The sequence below is a fragment of the Trachemys scripta genome, chromosome 9 (assembly GCF_013100865.1).
Source record: "Trachemys scripta elegans isolate TJP31775 chromosome 9, CAS_Tse_1.0, whole genome shotgun sequence".
Lineage (NCBI taxonomy): Eukaryota > Metazoa > Chordata > Testudines > Emydidae > Trachemys > Trachemys scripta.
In genome coordinates this window covers 39,849,569-39,873,076 of record NC_048306.1, presented here as the reverse complement: position 1 = coordinate 39,873,076, position 23,508 = coordinate 39,849,569, and the positions used below count along the sequence as shown (strand labels likewise).

Below are 23,508 nucleotides of genomic sequence, written 5' to 3'. Positions count from 1 at the left end.
GTAGTTTGTGTTTATTTTTAAATTACATGCTGGCATCATTAGTGGGGACCGACACCCTGGTGTGTGCCTCATCTCTGAGTGTCATTTCGTCTTGGATTTCCCCACGCTGCTGGATGCTCACTTTGGCTTGAAGGTTCTCCCTAGCAGGGGGACAAGAATTGAAACCAAGCAGGCTTGGGTAGGATCAGTGTCCTGAAACAACCTTCCTCCAAACCTCTGAACCCTAGAGGATTTCATTCTCCATGTTCATTCAGCCATGGACATCTCTCCTGCTGCTCTACCAGCGGGGCCCCCCACAGACTATTAGCACTGGTGATCAGAGGATTAGAGGAGAATTAAATCTCTGAATTTCATTTTGATGCCTCCCCCCATCAGAGGAATCTGTCTTGCTTTGGAAGGACCACTCCTGGCAGGGTTAAAAGTTAAGTTAATGTCACTCTAGCTGAGAGTATTAATCTCATCTGAGTTCTCTCTATCCATCTTGTTCTCTTTCACACCGCAGCAAAGACCAATAATATATTCAGCAATCCCAGCCCTTAGGGAGTATCTGATAATTACTTCCAAGGTGGAGCATATTTGATTAAGGGAGCATGGATAATGAACTGTGAAGAAGAAATATGAGGTATTGAAAAGAGGAAACTATTCTCCGCTGTGTGATTTGACAAAATGAATTTAAAATTAGAAAGACAGTTAAAGAATAATAAATTTTCTCTCCCCTTGCATGCTTTAGTTCCATAGATTTTGCCCATACATAGCAGATGTGCTACTGCGTGCAGTTCTGGTACTGAGCACACTTTGAAATGGGAGTTCAAGAGAGAACCGCACAGGGAAAGGAGGATGAACTTGCACCTTTCTCAGGATTGTTCTCCTATCTTAGATAGAAAAGTGAGGAAGTCACTCCTTCCACATTGGCATCTGTCTGATGATCCAGCCCCCTGTGCCTACCACAGCCATCATTATCTGCACTTGAAAGTCTGCCTTGTGCATCCAGATTCAGACAGATTATAATGATGATGAGGGATCTGGGAGGTGAGGCAAATAATGTTTGCTGTTGAGAGCGGAGAGCAGCTGATTACTAACTACAGAGGAGTGTTGTCTGCTTCTGTCTGACGTGTGGGGGCGAGGGGACTCCAGACTCACGAGCTATTCAACATGAAAAGCATTGGCTGATAAGGTCCACATTAATGTCAGATATTGGGTATTCCAGCTGTCCCTCAGCTTGTTAACTGGAACAAAGATGAGACTCTGGAGAGGGGCCCTGCAGAGGAGAAGAACGTGAGCCATGTTTCTGTGGTTCTCTGGCATGGATTTTAGTCACAGCCCTGGCTGGAGAAGAATATGACCTACAATTCTTGGTTCACCTGAATGGTGTGCAGGCGCAGGCACTGGGAGGAGGTGAATCTGAACTGGGGGACTGTGCTCACATGGGAAGAACACTGGGGGCCAGAGGAAAGAGACCCTGGCCATGGTTTCTCTTCTTCTGAGGATTAGACTCTTAGTACAGAAGGAGAAAAGGAGGAGCTGAGTTTGTGTTCTCTGTGGTGTAGTTTGGAAATTGTTCATCAGAGTGAAGATCCTGAACTAGATTTCTCTTCTCCCTCTGATAAGGACTCTTTCTCTCCTGACATGGCAAGGAGCAGAGGGCTTTGTTTCACTGTACTTGTTGCTGGGCCTCTTGTCCCCACGCTGCCAAAGAATCATTCAGGGGGCCTTGGAGAGAGATTGCTGCACTCGCTATTAAAGATGGTTGTTTACAGGCTCCCAAAGGGACCACGGTCAAATTACAGACTGCGGGTTAAAATTTTACAGGGGATTTCAGAGAGGAGAAATCATGGGAACAAATGCCCCTGGCCTGGCACACTCTTGTGTTCCTGTTTGTTTAGCTTGGATTGCATTCCTCATACAGCAGGGCAGAATTTGATGCTAGGCATTTATACTTTGTGGTCAGCAGCATCTGGACGAAGATGTCATGTGTCAGATTTCTGTTTGATTCAGCATAAGAAAAAAATGAAGGCATAGACCCACAGCTGTAGTAGATCCACATCATTCCATTGATTGTAATGGAATAACATCAATTTTAGAGCTGGACAAATAACAGATTTTTCAGTTTGTTGGCAGTTTCAAAAAGTCAGAAAAAAATCATTTCAGGTTGGACCGAAAATTATGGGTGAAGTGAAAAGCTGAAAAAAAATTATTTTTGTGGGAATGAAATGTTTTGCTTCCACCATTTGAAAATGTTTTTGAACTTTATTTTAAAAATTAAAGGATGAAAAGTCATTTTAAACTGAAAAAATTGGAAAGTTGCATTTTGAAAATGTCAAAATGAAACATTTTGTTCTTTTCAGAACGTTTTTCCGCAAATGAAAAATTTGGCAAAACCAACAGAAATTCATGAAACATTTTGGTGTCACCAAATCTGAATTTTTCAACGAAAAAAGTGTGTGACAAATTTCACGCAGCTGTAATCAATTTACTTCAGCTGAAGACCTGAGCCCAAGCCTCTAAGGGGCCAAATTCAGCGTTAGTGTAACCCCATTGGTTTCAAAAAGAGTTACACCAAGATTAATTTGGCCCCATGTGCAGTATCCTAATTGTAATTTTATCCAGGTTTAAACACATTTCCTGCATTTCTGGGTTCCTCGTTCTTGGGAAAGTTCATTTCTGTTCTCCCAGTGAATAAAATTGATTTCTATATTATTAATTCAGTGCTAATGGCATGCCTGCAGGATCCCCGAGTCCTGACCTTTCATATGTGGGAACCGTTACACACATCACTGAAATGCAGCCACCTCTGGGGTGAAAAGTGGTAGCTGTTTGATGGTGCTTGGCAGCACTGCACAACAATTTAGGACTGAAAGTGACTTAGAGTATTGTCCTGATGTTTCAAACATGGTTGCCAGGGCCAGCTCCAAGGTTTTGGCCACCCCAAGCAGCCAAAAAAAAAAAAAAGCCGTGATCGCGATCTGCTGCAACAATTTGGCAGAAGGTCCTTTGCTCCCAGCGGGAGTGAGGGACCGTCCGCCGAATTGCAGCTGTATCGCTGGACCTGCTGCCCCTCTCCGGAGAGGCCATCCCAAGCACCTGCTTGCCAAGCTGGTGCCTGGAGCCGGCCCTGATGGTTGCATAAAGTTAGGCATCTGAATCCATATTTAAGCACGCGAGTTGAAATCATTAGGATCTGCCTGTGTCAGTTGCATCCTCTGCTTCCTGTTATCCTGAAACTGCTATGCAATGTTGCTGATACAGAATGGCTGAGCAGTGCCACTCTAGGGGTGGCTGCATTTCATTGGTTGGTGTATGATCCCAATGGCATATGTACAGTGTATAGGGCACTTTGAGATGAAAGATGTAGATGAATACTATGGGGTATTCATGTAAAGTCATTATACCAGAGGTAGCAATTCAAGCTTACCTTATGGTCTTATCAATCCTGGAGAATGTCACCCTGCTAAATACCTCTTGTTCCCACTCCAATGATTGAAATGCCACTCCGGTCCACAATCATGAGTGCAGTGCTCCCAAAACCCCATTGCACTCAATGAAGGGAGCGGTTTTCATTCTCTAGAGCTTACGGGGTGGCTTGCAATGAAGAACTAGATAAAATCAGGTCTGATTTGCTCTCCTCTCCCCCCTTAGGAATACACTATTGATGTCTTTTTCCGGCAGTCCTGGAGAGACGAGCGGCTTAAGTTTGATGGCCCCATGAAGGTCCTCCCCCTTAACAACTTGCTGGCCAGTAAGATCTGGACTCCTGACACCTTCTTTCACAATGGCAAGAAATCAGTGGCCCACAACATGACCACACCCAACAAGCTGCTGCGCCTGGTGGACAATGGCACCCTTTTGTACACCATGAGGTAGGTGTGCCTATCCTGGGCATGGACAGAACCTGAGCCCATGGTTCTGCGAAAGCCCTAGGCCCTGGCAGGGCCCGAGCTGAGGTGATCCTATGGCATGCTCTGTCCAGGGCTGTGCAAGCTTCCCACTTTTTAAGGACCAAAATGAGTTTAATCTCTTGACAGTTGAGCTGCAGATTAATCTGCATAGTGTCAACAAGCTATCGTGCCTACAACTGGAAAACAATGCTTAACATTTCGGTAGCACATTTCAAACATTCATTAATCCTCACTGCGGTCCTGGGATGTAGGTCTCTCAGGATCAATATGCTCCTGTTTCCAATGAGGAAACTGAGGCACAGAGGCTAAATGACAGGGTGTCCCTGAGTAAAGAGGTGAAAATACTGGGCTTGATGCTCCACTGCCTCACACCACTGTGGACTCATTTAAACCTGTGAAAAGTGAGTATAAGGTGCTGCTGCATCAGGATGGAAGTCGCATTTACACTATACTGCACTCACTTTAAATCAGGAGTGATTCCATTGTACTCAGTGGAGTTACACTGGTTTTAAATTAATGCAAGTAAGAGAAGGCTCAATCTCATAAACTCATAGACTTGAAGGTCAGAAGGGATCATATCTGTCTGGCCTCCATTATCATAAGTATCTGAGTGCCTCGCTATCTTGAATGCATTTGTTGTCTCTACATGCCTGGGAAGCTGGGCAGTATGATCAGACCCCAAAGACAAATACCTAAGAGAATGAGTAATAAGACCCCCCAAAATCATTTCTGGATTTTTCTGCATTAATTAAAGGTTAGCTTGCACTCAGCTTGAGACGTCACAAGACAACATGGAACACAGAGATGAAGGGAATCTGAAAATGCTGATAAGGAGTTATAGATGTGTAGAGCATCTACATGGAAGTGGAATGAGAGGCCATAAGAATGAAGCCCAAGGGTCATCAGAGCCCAAAGCCTGAAAAATAGTTGGCCTCAAATAGTCTATTACAAGGATATAAGAGAAGAGAGCGATAAGCCACCACAATGAATGATCCAACAGATCTAGCCCAAAGCAAGGACCCCACATCCTGAGAGATGCTGAATCCCTGCAATCCCTTCAGTGGTTCACCATCTCTCAGGATTTACTCCCAAGAGACCGCATGGCACTGGATACCAAAAGCAGCCCATAGCCAAGATCAGGGCTTTTCATTAGGTAAAATATCAAATGGCACCAGTAGCTCTGCTGCAATCCAAACTTTCCACATCCAGCTGAGTTAGTCACTGCAAAGTCATTCCAACTCTTTATGAAAGCAGCATTACTTGAACATCTGGCTTGGAACTTTGGCTGCAGTGGGTCACGCTGAAGTTGGAGGCTTTGTAAGAGATGGCCCTGGACAGTGTAGTCGAAAAGTTTAGAAAGAACAGGGTAACAAACACAGCAAGTTGGAAATTTTCCAACTGACAATGCCATTTCATTGAAATCGAAACGTCAGTTTTGATGAAATTTCATTTGTAAAAACTAATCAGAACAGAACACTGTGATAAGGGTGAAAGAGCAGCCTCTGCACTTCTTAGGGGCAGTGTCCCTTCTGAAACAGAACGGTTTGATTTTTCATTTCAAAATGACGTATTGTTTCCAATTTGTATAATATAACGTGATTAATCACAGTTGAAATTGGATTGAAATGTTTTGATTTTCTCAAAACGAAGCATTGCAATCAACCACCAGCAAACGAAGAAATGGAATTTTATTTCCAAGGGAATTGTGAGAATGTTTTGGGTTCCATTTCATAATACACGAAAAGGCCGATATCGCAGAATTTCCTATGAAATAGCAAATCTGTTTTCCACACAGCTCTAGTAACAAAAAAATGGCCAGTGCTCTGTGTAGGAAAGTGCCCATTTCAAGCATACTACTTCAGGGTTTGCCCCTTTCCAGAAATGCAGCATGACTTTTTGTCCCATATGTATCTAACATGACTTCTTCCCCATGGCCCCAAAGGAAATACCTGCTGTGGGCCAGACTAGATTTGTGACAGTACCTTTGTAAGGGTGCTCAGAATCAGGGCCAGTGTAAGAAGCCTCCCCTCACCTCATGCATCCTGCCCCTTAGGGGTGCAGAGACAGCTCTTTCCATGACCCCCAGGTGTGTGCAGCTTTCTAAAAGGAGCAGTGAGGGGGCAGATCCATGCCCTGATCCCCTCCCCACCTCAGAACTGGCCCAGCCTAGTCACACTAGAGGGGATGGGGCTGCACAGTCCTGATAGCATGGTGGTGCATGCACACATCCCCAGACCTATGCAGTGGGGAGCCTGGGAACTGATTGTACCTCTCTGAGCTCCCTTGGGAAGGTGTCACTCTGCACTCCCTCTACTCAACGTGTTCAGTCTAGCTCAGTATGGCACTATGCAATTGGACACACGAGATACTGCATTCTCCCTAAGCTTGCAGCGGGTCCCTCCTAGTCCAGCCCCCTAGAGGCATCAAATGCTAAAATAAGCAAATAGAGGCATTTCCAATGCTATTTATACTGTTAGGAAACCAAACTTCTCTTCGCCAAGAGTTTGCATTCATCTGTAGCTGCTCTGCTGGAACAGCAAATCTGACACATGCATCCAGCATCGTGTGACAGTATTCATAGCTCCTGGAGAGAGGCCCCTTCATCACTGAACTGCGCAAACCAACTGCAGCTTAGTATCCAGAGATATCATAGCATCACAACACAACCTTCTCATGCTGCGTCACAAAGCAGACATCAGTACACGGTGTCAGGGCATCCCACCTGGACTGTTTTATGGCCTTCCCAGCTCCAGCACAAATATATCCTCTCTGTGTTCTCCTCCTCCTGGTTGCTGAGTTATAGTGATCAGTGTTACCGTTCCCTACAGGGCCGTCTCTGGCTTTTTTGCCGCCTCAGGCAAAAAAGCTTCCCACTGCCCCCGGCCCCCCGGCAGGGAGCATGGCAGGGGAGGGCAGCGAGCCCGCCGCAGCCCCGCTCTCCCCGGCGGCCGGAGCACCAGGGGGAGGGCGGCGAGCCCGGCCGTGGCCCCTCTCTCCCCAGCCGGCCGGAGCGCCGCCCCCCTCCAGGTGCCGCCCCAAGCATGTACTTGGTCAGCTGGTGCCTGGAGCCAGCCCTGGTTCCCTACTTTCCCACCTGCTTGGAGGAACAGCAGTAGAACACAGGGGCTTTAGTCCTGTTATGCAGTGCTCCTCTGCTGCCTTGTCTGAGGCCAGCCGCAGTTTGTAGAGCAAGTCTCAGGCGCATGTAGTTCACAAAAGCCACATTCAGCCTCCCACAGTCGAAATGTAGCTCTGGAGCCCAGACTGACTAACGAGTGTATGTGGATCTGCACAGGGTGTGAAAATAGCTCAGCCAGACGCAATGGGCTTGATGCAGGAATGTCAGAGTTAAATCTGTGGGCTGTTTTATTCAGGTCAGCCTAGATGATCATAATGATTCCTCCTCCTGGCCTTAAAATGTATGAAAATATCACATGGCTAATTCTGTGCATAGAGCACAACACTTTGAGAACTTAGCCCTTAAAGAGTCCTTCTGCTCTGCAAAGCAACTAAAAAAAGGCATTGTGGGGTTTACACATGTATTGTTTCTGTGATTTCCAAATTATATGTGCTCAGGTAAACAGGGGAAAAGATGTTTTCTTTGATTGCCAGCCCTGCAAACTCAACTGGGGACCTGAAAGGCAAGCTGGGCTCTTTTGTTTTCAGGCACCATCTTCAAGCAATAAAGGTTCTGGGGACCAAATTATCTCCTTAGTGAAATACATGCAGCTCTTTGTCTTCAAAGGGACTGCAAAACTAGTAAACTGTTGTGGCTACCGTTGGTGGTGGAACAGTGAGGAAGTTACAGAGAAAGCTCAGCATAGACACAGCCTGAGTTCTGCCCTTGCTAAAGGTGTCACAGATTCCATAGCTGTTATTAACAGAGAGGGACCAAAAGCTGGAACATTAAGCCTGAGATCTGAGTCCCAAGAGCCAAATTTGTCTCTACAATTAAGCTTCCATGTTGGATCCAACAGCAGAAGAGGCCTATTTTCCTGCTCAGTTTGTGTGCAGCTGAACAGTTGCAAGAACCAGTCTTAGATGGCAGAAATCTCATAAGACCAGATGATCCCCATCTTGGGCTGAAATACTGCCTTTTGGGGCTGAAATTTCCTGAAAACAATAATGAGATTTCAGTGTTGGCAGATCCAAACTCTGAATCCTAGAAGTGACTCAGCCTTGAACCCAAACCCCAGACTGGAGCCTAAACCCAACTCAGAGCTGAACCCCACCTGTTCAGCCTACCTGTGATTATTAAGGAATAGCCTGGGATAGCAAAGTGAGGTATAGGAAAGGACAAAGCCAAAATGATATAACTGGCATAAACAGAGTCTCTGGTGCTGTACAGGGTTCTATAATGCTTTTGTACCGTATATAGACCAAAGGATTATCACATTTAACTTCAAGTATCAGAGGAGTAGCCGTGTTAGTCTGAATCTGTAAAAAGCAACAGAGAGTCCTGTGGCACCTTTAAGACTAACAGAAGTATTGGAAGCATAAGCTTTCATGGGTAAGGTGAAGTGAGGTTCTTACCCACGAAAGCTTATGCTCCCAATACTTCTGTTAGTCTTAAAGGTGCCACAGGACCCTCTGTGGCATTTAACTCCAAGAAATTGGAATGAGTCTATAGCTCATCCGCTAGCACTACACAGCTAACTGCATGAGCGATAATGACACATCAAAGGTTTTGATAATCTCATGGTAACCATGAGAACTGAAGCTGAAGTAGTTTGTAGTACCATCAGCCCCGGAGAGGTGTATTTAGCCTGATACATACTTCTTGCCATTGGATTTAGCTGTTTAAAGGAACTCAACTGATTGTATGAAGGAAAACATAATTTCTTCCTGTGTGTCTAATTTTTGTCAGATTGTTCCTGCTGGGGGTGGAGCAGGAGAGGAGAAAACTTAGCGCTTACAGGGTGATTTCAAGACCACTATAAACAAAAAGTGTGTTGTAGGTGGGTGGGACAGAGAAGATTACTGATTAGAGGGTAGAGTGGTAGGATTATGAGATCAACTAGAGCTGGGTGAAATGTTTTGGACCAATAATTTATTTGCTGAAAACTGCAGTTTTGAGTTGATTGAAACCGTTTATGAGTTTGGGTCAGATTCAGTGAATAGTTTCAGCCAAGAAAAAAAAAGACATTTTTTTTTTACGTCAAAACATTTCAGTGCAACATTTTCGAAACAGAACGTTTCAGCTCTTTGTTGTGAAATGAGCTTTTGTTGTGAAACCTAGTTCATTTTATTTAAAAACAAAACAAAACAAAGGATTTTAAAAAAATTAAATGAAATATCCTGTTTTGAGTGAAATTAAACATATTATTTGACCCTAAACAAAAAAAAAAATCCATTTTTCATTGTGGTGAAAAAAATTGAAAAAATGTTTATTTCAGGTTGACCCAAAATAAATTTTTCCCCAGCGTTTTCATTTCTGTCACTGAACTGAAAAATCCGTTATTTGCCCAGGGCCAGGTCAGAGGTACCTCAGCCAATCATCACGTGCTGTTTGCGATTCGTAGTGATATTTCACAGCTAAACTATCTGAGCCCCAAGATGGCATTGCACCTCTGAGATAGGACTGTTGTCTCTGTTCGCTGTAGTGTTGCAGTAAATATGGATAGCATAGCTCTGCAACAAGTCTTTTTGCACAAGTGCTGCAGAGGCTGTGGTAATTGCCTGAGAAATGAGACATATTCCTCTTAGTCTGACATTTTGACATTTCATTAGGCAAAGCATATGGTCCTGAAGAGTCCTTGGGCCAGGAACAGGGCTCAGCAGGAGAGGCCATCTGGGGGGAGAGGGGAAAGGGAGGGATGTCTCCTCTCCTGAGCTGTGATTGATTTCAGAGTCCACATCAATATTTTAGCTAATTAGTGCACAGCAGGATGAGAGAGTGAGCATGCTGGGGTATGAGAGAGCGAGAGATCACATGTGTGAAAGTGTGCACACACATGTGCAAGAGAGAGGAAGTGTGCGTGAGAGAGATCACATGTGTGAAAGCCATGGAGTGTGTGTACGTGGAGGAGCACAGTGTGTGTGTGTGGGTGAGAGAGAGAGAGAGAGAGTGCATATGAAAGTGCACATGTGTGAGAGAAAGTATGTGAAAGCACATACAGTTGCATGTGAGAATATGTGTGTGTAAGAACGTGTGAGAGTGCATGTGTGTGTGAGAGAGAGCACATGCCTGCCCCTGTGTGCCCTTGCGTGTGAGAGAGAGAGTTCTAAGGCCTATTCCCCTTTTCCCTACAGTGAGAAAATGCTACTATTGGTCATGTTATCTGAGGCATTAACTTTTTGGCTGGTTGAAATAGCTGAAAAGTTTCAGGTGAGATTTTGCCTGAACATTTTAGCCATTTCATTTCCCAGGGTTTTTCAAGACCTCAATGTTTAGTTTTCTGTATAATTTCAGGGACCCCCATATTCCCCCAGTTTATGGGATGGGGAGAAGCTGTTGTTTTGTGGTGGGGGGATGGGCTCCTTTTGGTTTGGTATCAGCTAGTAAAATTCTCTTTGAGCTTGAAATTCCATCCATTCCATACATTTGCAATTTCACATGAAGTGGCCATGGCAGCCGTCTCTGGCCATTCTGGCTTGTGCAGGGCTACAGCAATGCCCAGAGGCATGCAAACATCTGTGATACACAGAAACAGATGCAGACAAGGTCAAGCAGATCGGAAGTGTCCAGAGACTTACAATACTGATTCCACCTACAGATGTGGAACACTTTGTGCTGGATCCTTCACACCTAAGTCAAAAAGACTGATTGCTCTGATCTATGGGCAGCCAGATTGAGGAATTTGAGGCTGAAGGCCAGGTGGATACTGTTGTTGCTAATGTAAGGTGCAGCTGTGGGAGAGACTGCCTTGGCGCTGCTCTAAAGTACACTAGGACCATCGTGGCAGGGACCCGAAAATCTGGGGTCTGTAACCAGCATCTTTGTACCCTCCGTGACTCAGCCACTCCCAGGGGACACTGATGGCAGCTGAGCATCTAGCCCTGTATAGTTAATTAAAAAGGCAGATTTGGCTTATTAGAAAAGCACTAATGATGAGAGTATGTCCTTTGGGCGGGATGACTTTGGAATCAACTCGCTGGGGTGCTTTTGAAATGATAAGGTCATCAGTGAAGCAAGAAGGATCTGGGCCGAAGAAGGCGGCTAAAAGAAAGGGTAAAACAGGCCATGGATGGTAAAATGGGCAATTTCCACATGGATGAAAACAGCAAGGAAGTTTGAAGTTCATGCACCAACAGTCCCATGCATGCATCAAGGTCCCAACAGTATTTTTATGCCAATAACATTGAAGGGTGTTACAAGAAAAAATCCATTCTAGCTGGAGAAGAGACATTTGCAGCCCAGAAAGACATATGTCTCCCTCAAGGACGGAATGATAAGAACTATGCAGACCTGACAGAAGAGCTAACAAAATGCTAAGTTCCCCAAACAAATTTGTAGCTGAGAGAGAGACGCTTCACTTAAGAAACCAAAGAGAAGTAGCAAGTGTATCTGATTTTCTGGGTGTTCGTCCCCAATCATTTTGGGAGCTTGCTTGTCTGCCTTTTGTATTTGGGATCAGAAATCTAGAATTAAGACATAGGAACTGAAGCTGGAATAAGTAGTGCATGCAGTGTTAGTATGTGAACCCAACGAAGGAAATGGACTGCAAACATCAGACCAGATACAGAGCCCATGGCAGTATTTCCATTGATGTCAGTGAGTTTTGGATCAGGCACTGAAAGATACCTTTGCCTACGTGCCCTGTTGTCCAGTCCGCACATGAGGAGGAGTGAAGAGGACATCAGCAAACCGGGGGCAGCATATGTGGTTTTGTTGCTTGGGGATGTTACTTCAAACTGCTCAATATTTCTGTACCAGGCCAAAAAGCCGGAGCTGGGGTCAGAGAGGCCTGGGCAGCAGATCACACTCAGCCAGGAGTATGAAGCACCTCACCAGCTGTGGGCTGGATTGGGAGCCCCTCACTCCCAAAGGGGAGCCATTACATGACTACTCCCATTGACTTCCATTTAACCGATCCCCACTGGGAATACAGGATTCAGTCTGGTGCACAGTAAATATGCAGGACCTCTCCCTAGTGAGAGAGCTGGTGTTTTATAGCCCTGCTCACATCTATGTGTAGGGCACAAAAACAAGTCTCCCATGCTCCATATAGGATTAATATCAATAATGTAAATAGGATCACGGAAACTGGCAGAAGTGCCCCAGTATCTGTAGTTGCTGAAGAAACATACAAGTGAAAACGTGCTCCTGTTACGTGAAGAGAAAGTGGCTTAGTACTGGAACATGGGGGTGGAGATGAGAGAGACTTTGGGACGCTAGCAGGCCAATGTAGGGTACAAGTGGTCCTGTTTGCCTTTCCCATTAACTGTCACAGAAGGAAATTACTCTTCACTATACTCCAGTCATTTGCCTAACAAGTTAAAGACCCTCACTGAGATCTACCCTGCCCAGGAGAGTGGGTTCTGTGCACCAGTCTGGGCCCAGCTGGCAGCAGTCCTACATGGATTGTATGCCCAGTGTGCCCTGGCCTCTAGCCATGGCCCTTCCCTGCCACTCCCTGTTTTTGCCCCTTCCTCTACACCATGGGGGTTGGGAGGTGGAACAGGAACTGGGAATGGCAGCTCTGCACGGCCTGTTAGGTCCTGTGGATATAATTACAAGAAAAATATAAATCTGCATTTCATTCAGACATGGGATTGTGAAAGGCATAAAAGCAAAAAGGCATGTTGTTAAAAGTGTCAGACTTACATTTCTCTTGCCTCTTTGGCCTTGCAAGAACCTATAGAAAGGCAATCAGAAGAACTGCAGAAATAGGGACCTGTAAAGTTTAGAGAATGTGTTGTTCTTATAGTGTGTGTTTCTAGATGATGGGAGTGTGAGGATTTGTGGGAATTATAAAGTCACCAGACCCCTCTAACTGGAAGTGATATCCAGTTCCATCACTACAAGATTTATTTGCTAACCCAGCAGGACAAACATGACAAGACATTGCATCAGAGCAATTTTCTAACAAAATTTGTTCAGTGAACAGCTAGCTGACAATAAGCATTTCTGCAAGACCTATCCACTTTTGTATTCAGTTGAACAGAACTCAGAGTGCTATCTGTAGCAGCTCCATCTACTGACTCACAATAATGTTGCACAAACATACGCTCCATGCAATCTCAGTGTAGGGTGACCAGATGGCAAGTGTGAAAAATCAGGATGGGGGGTGGCGAGTAATTGGTGCCTATATAAGACAAAGCCTGAATTTTGGGATTGTCCCTATAAAATCGGGACATCTGGTCACCCTATCCCAGTGATTTCAGTGTGGCTGCCGAGGGAATGTCATACCAGAAACTGATCAATTGTGTCAACCTCAGTAGATCCAGATACCTGGATCTACTGGTTCCCAAGTGCATTGTTTCTGGTTTGCTTCACAACAATGATCTGTAAACCTGCTTGAGAAAAGTTTATTTTTGTTCTACACAAAATTTCAACAAAATCTTTTTTTTTTCTTCATTTTCATCAGAAATTTTCTTTGAATTTTTTGGGGTTTTGTCAAAAACTCCCAAATTATATTTTTTTCTTTTTGGTATCTGAAAGACAAAATCTCTTCAGGGTTCTTTGGATTTGTTTGTTTTGTTTTGTTTTTTTACAAAAACCTGAACATTTTCAATGAACAAGTATATTTTGTTTTGGTGAAAAATTCCAGTTTGGTGAAAGCCATTCTTCATCAAAAAATATTGCAATGGAAAATTTTCAGCTAGTCTTTGTGATCTAGGTTCTTCTTAAGACAACGTTAGCCTTGGTCTAGCTCCATTACCTGCAGTGTCCATCAGCCATGCCTTCTAGCAAAGCCATAGGAACCTTTCTTGACCATCTGAATTCTCAACAGAGTTATTTGGGGTCTCTAAAGCCCCTTCTGTTCTGGCTCCCTTCTGTGTATATTAAACAGCTGCAAACTTTCACCGCCAGTTGCAATAGTTCAAGAATGAGCATAAGCTTCTAGACTGAATAAAAATACTTTCTTGAATCCTTTTATTATCAGTCCCCTCCATGTGTGCCCCAAGTACTTTAGTGTCATTGGTGCTGTTATAATGGTTGCTGTGCCCCACCCTTGAATCAGCTGCATGTTAATGTGCAGGTGAAGTGATGATAGGACCACATTATGTCCTGCTGCTCCATGGATTCACAAGGATGTATGTGTGGAGAGAGTCGGGGAGTGCGCTCAAGGAGTCCCTGACAAACAATCCCCTCCTCTGCACAGCAGCAAGACACAATCACAGTCCCTGCCCTTCCCAAAGTGCAGGGTCTGTATCTCTGCACCCTCTCAGGGGGCCATAAGGGAGTAGGAAGAAGTGGAACTGTGGCCTAAAGATACCCCTACTTCATCAGCCAGTCCGTCTGGCCGGCATGCTTAGGGGCGTACATTGTACCCTGCTGTAGTAGAAGGCACATTGTCCTGGATTCCAGGGAGCTCAGGAAGGTAATGAAGAGCTGTGCCCAGTTCTTCCCAGGTTTTTACTCTCTGAAGTGCTTTGATGGTTTGTCTAACCCTAGTAACCATATAGCATGTGGAGACTCTGAATGTATAATCCATCAGCTCTGCAATAAGGTCCACAATGCAACCCCTGGCATTGCTAGAACGAGGTGTTAATGATCTCTCCGCACATAATGCATAGGCAAACAAATGAACAGGATTTTGATAGATTTTCGAGATGGCAATTAGTGGATAAAGGTGAACTTGGCCGGTAGGACTCAGTTTGCAAAATGGGGAAGGTGGCAAGAATTGAGTGCAACCTGTTCTCTCCATACCCAAGGCCCTGCTGCCAAGAGATCTGCTAGTAGTCAGCATTTTAAAACTGTGTAGACTTTGGTGGATATGGGACAAGATGCTGCAGCAGCAGCTCCATGCTGGATCCTTAGCAGATGAGCATTTACAACGACGGCCTATGTTTGTCTTGTAGGTTAACCATTCACGCTGAGTGCCCCATGCACCTGGAGGACTTCCCAATGGACGTGCATGCCTGCCCGCTGAAATTTGGGAGCTGTAAGTGCCTAATTCAACCTTCTTAAAGGGGGAAGGGCACACAGTACAGTTTTGTGTGCCCATATGCTGGTAGCTTATTTATTTAATTTACCTTCAGTCAGGTATTTTAGATGGCATTATTGTTAATCATACAGCACCCACACATTTGCCAGGTGCTCCATATAATGAAATCAAACTGTGCTGTGCAGCAGTTCCCACTGTGGTCCATAGGAGCTGTGTGTGTGCAGCTGCAGGTAATTTGGACTCCAGGGATGGGTAAGTGACCCTGGGTCTCACTGTAAGGTTACCAGGCTAGTACGGGGACAAACAGCTTCACTCACCTCTCTCTGGCTTGGGTAAGCAGTGCTCCCCCCACAGCTCTCTGTCCCACAGAGCTGGAGCTGGTGGCATTTCTCTGATGAAACCTTTGTCCATAGGGTTTATTGAACTATTGAACTCCCAAGCTGTCAGACTCAGGGCTCTTGGGCAGGGTCCCCACTTCCAGAGTACCTGCCAGCTGAGCTGTCCTGGAGCTGGGGCTCTGTTCCCTCTTGTGGAGAATTCTGAAATTGGTTGTTTTCATTCCCAATCAGAACAAAATCAAATTCTGAAATATCTAAATCCTCCATGAAACAGAATCACCTTCCTCTGCATAGCTCTACACATAGCCACCACCTCCTTGCCTAGTGAGCAGAGAGCTGCCCATCTGGTTCAATCTACTTTAACCCTTGAGGGTTACCTATTCCCAACTAAACAAAACAGTGTCCTGGATGGACACTCCAGGAGAAGAGTCCCAGAGGAAGAGCAGCTTGCTCTGGGGCAAGGGTAGCTAACCCTGCATCTGCTCCTACACTAGCAAAGCCTGGAATCCGCTCTGCAGCTCAGATCCCATCGCAGGCCTGGAGGGAGAGGGCAGAGGAAGGAGACTCTCGCACACATTTTTGGCAGGCCCCCGCAGTGGTGGAGTGTCATTTTTTTTTTTTTAATATTTCAGTATCTGAATGATGGGAGTGTTGAAATAAGAAGCTGAGAGCTTATAAAACTGGCCGTGATTATGATCAGTATCCATACGGCACCCATCAGCACAGTGTCTGAGCACACGGCTCATACTTTCAGTAGAATGGCATCAAAACCTCACCTATACCCCCATGAGGAGTGCACCCTCAGCAAATCCCCCCACAGACCAGGAAACTGGTCACCACGTAGTTGTAAGAAGTTTAGGCTTAGTCAGATCTGAGGCTTAAAGGGCTTCTGCAGTGTCCCTTTAACTCACCAGACATATTCTTTAAAGACTCAGCAGAACTCAGCTCAGGTTTCTGAGGATCCTGGCAAGCTGAATGGATCATTGCCAATCTCTCGTCCCTATGCCACTTCTTAGCGGTGGCAGCCTTCCCAGTGGCTGCAGGGTAGAGCGGTCCCTCGAAAGCAGGGAGCCAAGCTTTGCCCAGCAGCTTTCACTTTTCACCAACCCACCAACCAACCCCTGTGTGCACATTGTTCCAAGGACTAGAAGTGAAATGAGTTTGAAGGTATCTTCGTGCTCCCTAGGAGATGTATGTGCACATTGTCATGCCATGCTGCAGTGACTCAAGACCATGAGTGCCAAGCTCAGGGCAGACTGTTAGGAACCAGGGCACAATCCTCAAACTGGTTGTGAGTTCTACAGCTGTCAGCTGCCATGGGCAGTGCGGGGGACCCTGAAACTGTCAGCTGCAGAGGTGGCAGGTGCCGGACTCCCCCCGCCCCTCCCACAGCAGGGCTCAAATTCTCATCCTCCCTGTCAGCCCCATTTTGTCACAGTTATTTTTAGTAGAAGTCAGGGATAGATCATGGGCTTCCGTGAATTTTTGTTTATTGCCCAAGACCTGTCCCTGACTTTTACTAAAAATAACCATGACAAAATCTTAACCTGTCTCATAGCCAATCCTATAATAAACTGTATAAAGATTTGTTGTATGCAGTATTGTTGTAGAGACAAGGTGGGTGAGGTGATATCTTTTATTGGACCAACTTCTGTTGGGGTGAGTGACAAGCTTTCAAGTTTACTCAGAGCTCTTCTTCAAGTCTGAGAAATGTACTCACAGGACACTCTACTACAGGGGTGGGCAAACTACGGCTCGCGGGCTGCTTCTGGCCCATCAGATGTTTTTATCCAGCCCTTGAGCTCCTACCAGGGAGCGGGGTCAGGGGCTTTCCCTACTCTGCCCACCCAGCGCTCCCCAGCCCCCGACTCACAATTCCCTTGATGAGCACCAACTTCCAGCACGCAGAGCCACGCTGCGCAGGCGCGACTTCACCATGCTGTTTCCGGGATTGGAAGCCCGCCCCTACATGGCAGCCCCCCGCTACACGGCAGCGCGCCCAATCCTCTCCCAATCTCCTACAGCTCCATGTTTGAGAGCCTCGAAACCGGCCAGGGGCCACAACCGTCCCAGCTACGGTGCCTCCGCCCATGGCAGTACCTGGTGCAGCTGTCTTGGTGTCACTGCTGGCAGGGCCCCTAGCAGTTCCCGGTAACACCCCTGTAGAGCCTCCCACCCCACTCCGGCGCCACACCCCATGGGTCCCCTCTCCCTCCACCTCGGTAACATCCCTTATAGAGCACGCCATGCTACACCCCATAGAGTCTTTCCCCCACCTCACTGGGCATACGTGGCCTGCCATACCATTTCCATACCCAGATATGGCCCTTAGGCCAAAAAGTTTGCCCACCCCTGCTCTACTACTCTCTGAGTATGTTTCCCAGACCTAAAGAAGAGCTCTGTGTAAGCTCAAAAGCTTGTTGCTCTCCCCAACAGAAGTTTGCCCAATGTCATCCACCTTGTCTCTCAATATATAAAGGTTTATTAAATAGGAAAAGGAAACGAGAGTTATTTACAAGGTTAAAGCAGGTAAATATATAAACACAAATGAGTTACAATCTTAAGTTTCAAAAACTAATAGATGCTTCTATAATAAGCAAGCTCTTTGTGACCTTTAGGGCTAACCCAGGCTAAACGCTAGGGATCTCTAGCTTATGCCTAGTAAACCTTGTCCCCAAGAGTCCAAGCAGCAGAGAGATCCTGTTCCGTCTTGTTAGAGGTTTTTATCTCTCTCCTCATTTGTGCTCTTAGTGACAAACACAGCTGACAGGAGGAATCCATTTGCATGACTCATCTTCATGGGGGGGAAGGGCAAAACAAACATCTTTGGTCCTCTTTAATGTTCCACAATAGTCTGTCTGGTGTCCATGGACCTTTCCTGTTGGGCAGGACTTAACACCGTCTGTTGGAGACCAGCGCTTCACACTGGTTAATGTCTCTCTCCTGCCTGATGATTTACACAGTCACAGAGGCTTACAACACAATGGCTCAAATATTGCCTTACAATATGGGGATATATGTTGTAGATGAGATTAATGCATGCAGCAACTTACAAGCATCCAATAAAGTCTAAACACTAAACACATTCTTATAACTCTAACACCTATTTTAACAACACTAACACACAGGTGAGCCAGGCCGATTTCAGCCATGTGTTTGTCAGTGATCCATTGAGACATGGCATGAGCTGGCACCTGGTCTGCCAGCATCACACACACCAGAAAAATACCATGCAGTCTGGCTCAAAGTAGGACATCTATGCCGGGGACACCCAAGACTAGAGAAGCAGAGGATGCCGCAGGAGTTGTGCCACTTAACAGTCCTGATTTGGACTGGGCTGCCCCACATTGTGCAACGAAGATATTAAACAGACCAGAAATATCTTCAGGGCTTTAAACGGACCCAAAATATCTGTGCCACTGCTACATGACACAAGGAATGCCTTTGTCCCAGAGGACAACTGTTATAGAGTTGACAACCTTATTTGCATGCAGGATAACACTGGGGGGGGATGTCTAGCACTGAAATAACAGGAGGGTTTCTAGTCTAAGATTAAGGTGCATTGACTGTGGGGATCCAGGACTGGAATAAAAGGGGGTGCTACAGATCAGGATGCCGGTGCACTGGCAGAGGTGGGAGAAGGGCAGGCTTGGAAAAGCAGAGCGCTGCTGGTCAGGTTGAAGATGCATTAGCTGAGCTGCGCTGGAAGTGCTTACACAGCACCATTATGCACAGAGAAACATCGCCCATTCATCAAAATCACCTTTTATTCCTTAACACTTAACAGGTTTGCCAAAAGCAAAAATGCAGTTATGGCTTTTCTTTTTTAATTAGACAAATCATTGAAGTTTCAACCCACAATGTCCCACAAAACTTCACAGGCTGGAATTTGACCCATCATCGATCCTGCAGAAAAATATCCTGGTCTCATTTTGGGTCTTGTAGGGAAAACCTAGGGAAAGGGGAAGAGTTAAAAATCTCTTGTCAGTGTCCTTTCCCAGCATCTGTTTAGCAGGCTTCTGCGGTAGACATGATCACTTCAGGGAGCTGCAGTCAGGGGTGGATTAAAGCAGGAATCTTGACATCTGACCCTTATGGTACAGCTAATGGCCTCTGGCTGGCTGGGAAGGTCCCTGGTTCTGAACACCCATGTCAGGGAACTTGCATCACAGACTGCCATGGAGCTATCTGAAGGTATGCACCTCATTGTCTACAACCTCCTCCCACCCCTGCAGTACTTCCAGGAGAACTCAGGCCCATTAGATGTCTTTTTTGAGGGGACAGGGATTTGAGATAGACTTGAGCTGCAAGTTCTTTCCCTAGTGGGGGGAGAGGAGCAGGTGGCAGTGAAGTACATGGGATTCCACTTCTCTTTACCCTCCAGTGAAACAGCTAGCAACTCCCCTGCTGAGCCAGGGGGACTCGCTGGTTTACTGCAGGGGGAAAGGAGGTGGGAGGTTAAAAGAGATCAGAGTTATCAGCATATTGCAAGTCTCATGATATTTGGTGTTTTTCTTCAAGTGCCAGCTCCTGGAGTCCTGTGATTTTGCAAAAACCCCAGCTATAATTTTTTTACAATGAGGCCATTTCCAGTCCACCTGATTGAGGTGAAAATCTTGAAAATGTGACTCTCTAAACACTCCCGCCCGAGAGGGCAAATGCAAAGAATCCAAAATGTATTGTTTTGTGTATAATCTCATGATTTTTAAGACAATCTCATGGTTCTTTGGAGCCTGACTCATGATTTTTGAATGCTGCGGGGTCGGAAATAGTGAGAAAGCAAGCATGTGAGTATGTATAAGTGTGAGTGGGGTGTTTGTGCATGCAAGTGTAAGGGGGGAGTGCAGGTGGGGATGGTGTGAACATGAGTATGTTTTTGAATGGGGTGGAAGGGTTGAAGGGGTGTGTGAGCACATGGGGAGGCTGGCGGAGGGGAGGGGTGCATGGAGACAGTAACCAAGCAGGTAGCTGGAGCACCGATTTGTTCTTGCACAGTGCCGAACACTGGGGGAGGGAGCAGAATGGGGGAGGGAAAACTTTCTAAAGAGCCAGTTTTTCACATACACGGGGGGAGCTTAATGGCAGGTGTCAAGAGCTGCAGGCTGGTGAGTGTGAGGCGATCTCTGCCTTTTTCTTCTCACCCTGGTAAGAAATGACCTAATGTTCAGCAGAAAGTGCACACACCCCTCCAGTGGCTGGAGCCCAGCACTCCTCAGATCCCCAGCTTATTAGACTAATTATCCCCGACCAATGTGCTGGTGACTGTGTGTTAGTGAGGGCCCCAATGGAGCAGGGGCATGGAGGCTGAGCACTGCAGAGGACAGAGTAGAGCCCAGTTGATTGCTCAGCTGCCTGCCTGGGGAGGGAAGATGGAGGACTGAGGAGAGAGAGGAAGCTCAGAAGCTCTTTGAGGAGAAAGTCCATGCCATTTGTATGGTGGCATGGGCCTCATTTAATAAAGGGGGCAAATTTTCAAAAGCATGGACGGAGTTAGGAGCAAAGGAGCTTCTGTATACAGAATAGCTGTGATTTGGGAAACCCAGGCCTGCCAGATCCAGATTCTGTTTCTGACGCAGCCCAACCGATATCTGAGGCAGATGCTAGAGCAGAGAGAAGCAGCTAGCTCTCCATGTTCCAATGTGTTCAGAAATGACAAGTCACTGCCAGGTAGACCAGAACGTTAAAGGGGAGTGCGCTGCCCCTTACAGTGTCCTTCGACCCCTCCCTAAACTCTAAACATCTGACAGACAGCCCTGACTTTGGTTATATGATTAACTGTTTCTAAAGTCATCTGGTGGTTAGACTTAACTGACCATATTATTCGCTGTGGCTCCTCTGAAGATGCACCGGGGCTGAATGTGGACCCAAATCTTTGGTATGTTTTAGGCTGGTCAGAAGCATGACCTCCTTCCTCCTCTTCCTCTGCAGATGCCTACACAAAGACAGAGGTGATCTACTCCTGGACGCTGGGGAAGGATAAATCAGTGGAAGTGGCCAAAGGTGGATCTCGCCTGAATCAGTATGACCTCCTGGGCCATGTGGTCGGAACAGAGACAGTCCGATCCAGTACAGGTACTGGAGTGAGGTGGGGCTGGAAGTGGACATAAGAGCTGTGTGAGCTGTTAGGTGGGGTGTTCCCATGTGAATTGAATGTATATTTTTGTCGTGGTTGGGTCCATCATGTCTGCAAAGTAAACTGGAGCCACAGGGGGTATCTCAGTCAAAGGCAGAACTTCTAGTGATTCCAGTGACACTTGCAAGCAGTGGATCATATCCAAGAATAGCATGGTCAGCATCACAGTAGCCTTATATCCAAGCTGGGATGATGGGAGATGGAGCCATTCTAGCAGTCCAGGCTATGCATGGGCATCACAACACTCCTTAACACCACGCTGTGTTCTTGTTGTTGGACAGAGCCGAGGGAGGTATTGAAGGATAAGCAGCACAGCACCCCGTAAGAACAAGCTGGCTGGTGGGAGAGGGAACATTCCTAGGTTATGGTGGACGGAATCTCCAGCTGCACAGGGTCACCTGATGTGACACTCAGCTGTTCGAGTGGACACAGCATGTCCATGCTATGAAGGAGAGCTCCATAACATGATGCTGGTGTTCAGGTACCATTGTGTCGAGTGCCATAAAAATGCCTAGCTAGGAAGACTGGCGGATAGAATATATCCAGTTTTTTCAGGACCCTACCCCAGCATTGCAGAGCTTATCTCCCTATGCTGGGGTATTTGTAGATGGAGCATATCCACACTATAAGGTACCACACAGCATCTGCAGCAGCAGAGACACCTGCTCATATTCTGTTGGGCAATGGAGCAGGAGAGGAAGTGTCAAGGGAGGTTTTCATAGGCACAAATGGCAGTTAGGTGCCCAACTGCCATTCACTTCCATTGGCAGACAAGCGTCGTTCTGCCCACTCCCATTGAAAACCAATTCAGACAGCTAACAGCCACGTGTGCCTTTGTAACTCTCTCGCCTTGCCCAGCTGCTTCTCATCACCTGGGGGTGCAGTTGAATTGGCTGAACTTCCAGTCTCCCAGAAGAATGTCACGGGTGAAGAGAGGCCACCATGCTGATGTTGCTCACTCTGATTTTCACTGAATTTTCTTCAGCAAATATTACATCAGTTTTAGAAGAGTGTCCCAAACAAATGTTTTCTGTTTAATGACCAATACTAATCATCTCTCTCTCTCCCCATCTGCCGCTCCTCCCTTTCCCCTGTGAATTCAGGTACAGAGAGCTGCAGTTACCCCACGTGTGTCTCTTCTAACTTTCTCCTTCTCTGTGTGTGTGTGCCAGTAGTTCTAGGATATTTCCTCTCTGTTGCACTTGATGTTAATTGTATCCGTCTTTAACAGCTCATATCGCCTCCCTTGAGGACATGTGGGGAGTCCAGAGAACTAAATGTTATAATATTCGATCTAGTTCTGCCCTCAAGTTGTAGTAAAAATAATAACAAAGTAATAGGCTGAAATGGTATGAAATCTGCAAAAGACACCAATGCAGAATGGCTTAACAGAGCTAGAGTCAAAACAAAAGGACACCGTGTTCCAGCAGTGATGAAGCCAAACTGAAAGATTCAGCATTACCCTGAGCACTGGGGCAGAGGGAGGGGAAGGAAAATAGAGATGGCAAATAGACATAATTCACTGGGTCACACCCCAAGCCTTGAACAACCAGCATCCTGTCCCGACCTTCCAAATGAACGATACGAGGGAGGAGTTGGGTATTGACAGATCATAACGTCTTTTGTCAAACCATAGAGAGTACCAGACTCCTACTGTGACAAGGTAAAGGTGATGCAGTCTGTAAAGGGTTACTGGGCCCTTCCTATCACATGGCTGCATGGGAGGGGGGGGAGTATAAAATTGAGTGGAAGCTGGTTCAGAAGAGAAGCAGGTGGGAGGGGTGTGTCTTCTCTCTTTCTGGGCTGGGTGAAGCAGGGAAAGCCACTGGAGATTGTTGCTCAGTGGTTTTCAGTTGGTTTGCTTTCATTTTGTCAAGTCCTGAGGAAAGGGGCTCTAGTGCTTGGATCTTTATATCACTTCTCTGGCTGATGACAGTTCTCACCAACGTCCACCTACCCACATGCAAAGCAATCTCTATGTTTGTATACAAGAGTGACATAGACCCCAATTTTGTATTGCAACAAACATATACCAGTTTCATGCCATTGTAGTATGATCTACTTTATCATGAGGTATCATAATACGT

The 23,508-nt window shown here is 46.2% G+C and overlaps 1 protein-coding gene across 2 annotated transcripts in view; it reads left to right on the top strand.

The window, feature by feature from the left end:
* The window catches only part of GABRA3 (gamma-aminobutyric acid type A receptor subunit alpha3), a 127,727-nt gene that overhangs the window by 84,234 nt on the left and 19,985 nt on the right, over window positions 1-23,508 (top strand). For both annotated transcript variants that reach the window (XM_034781521.1, XM_034781522.1), the window contains 3 exons: window positions 3,637-3,857; window positions 14,865-14,947; window positions 21,217-21,360. In XM_034781521.1, coding sequence (XP_034637412.1) covers window positions 3,637-3,857; window positions 14,865-14,947; window positions 21,217-21,360 — 448 coding nt within the window. The remainder of the gene's footprint in view (window positions 1-3,636; window positions 3,858-14,864; window positions 14,948-21,216; window positions 21,361-23,508) is intronic.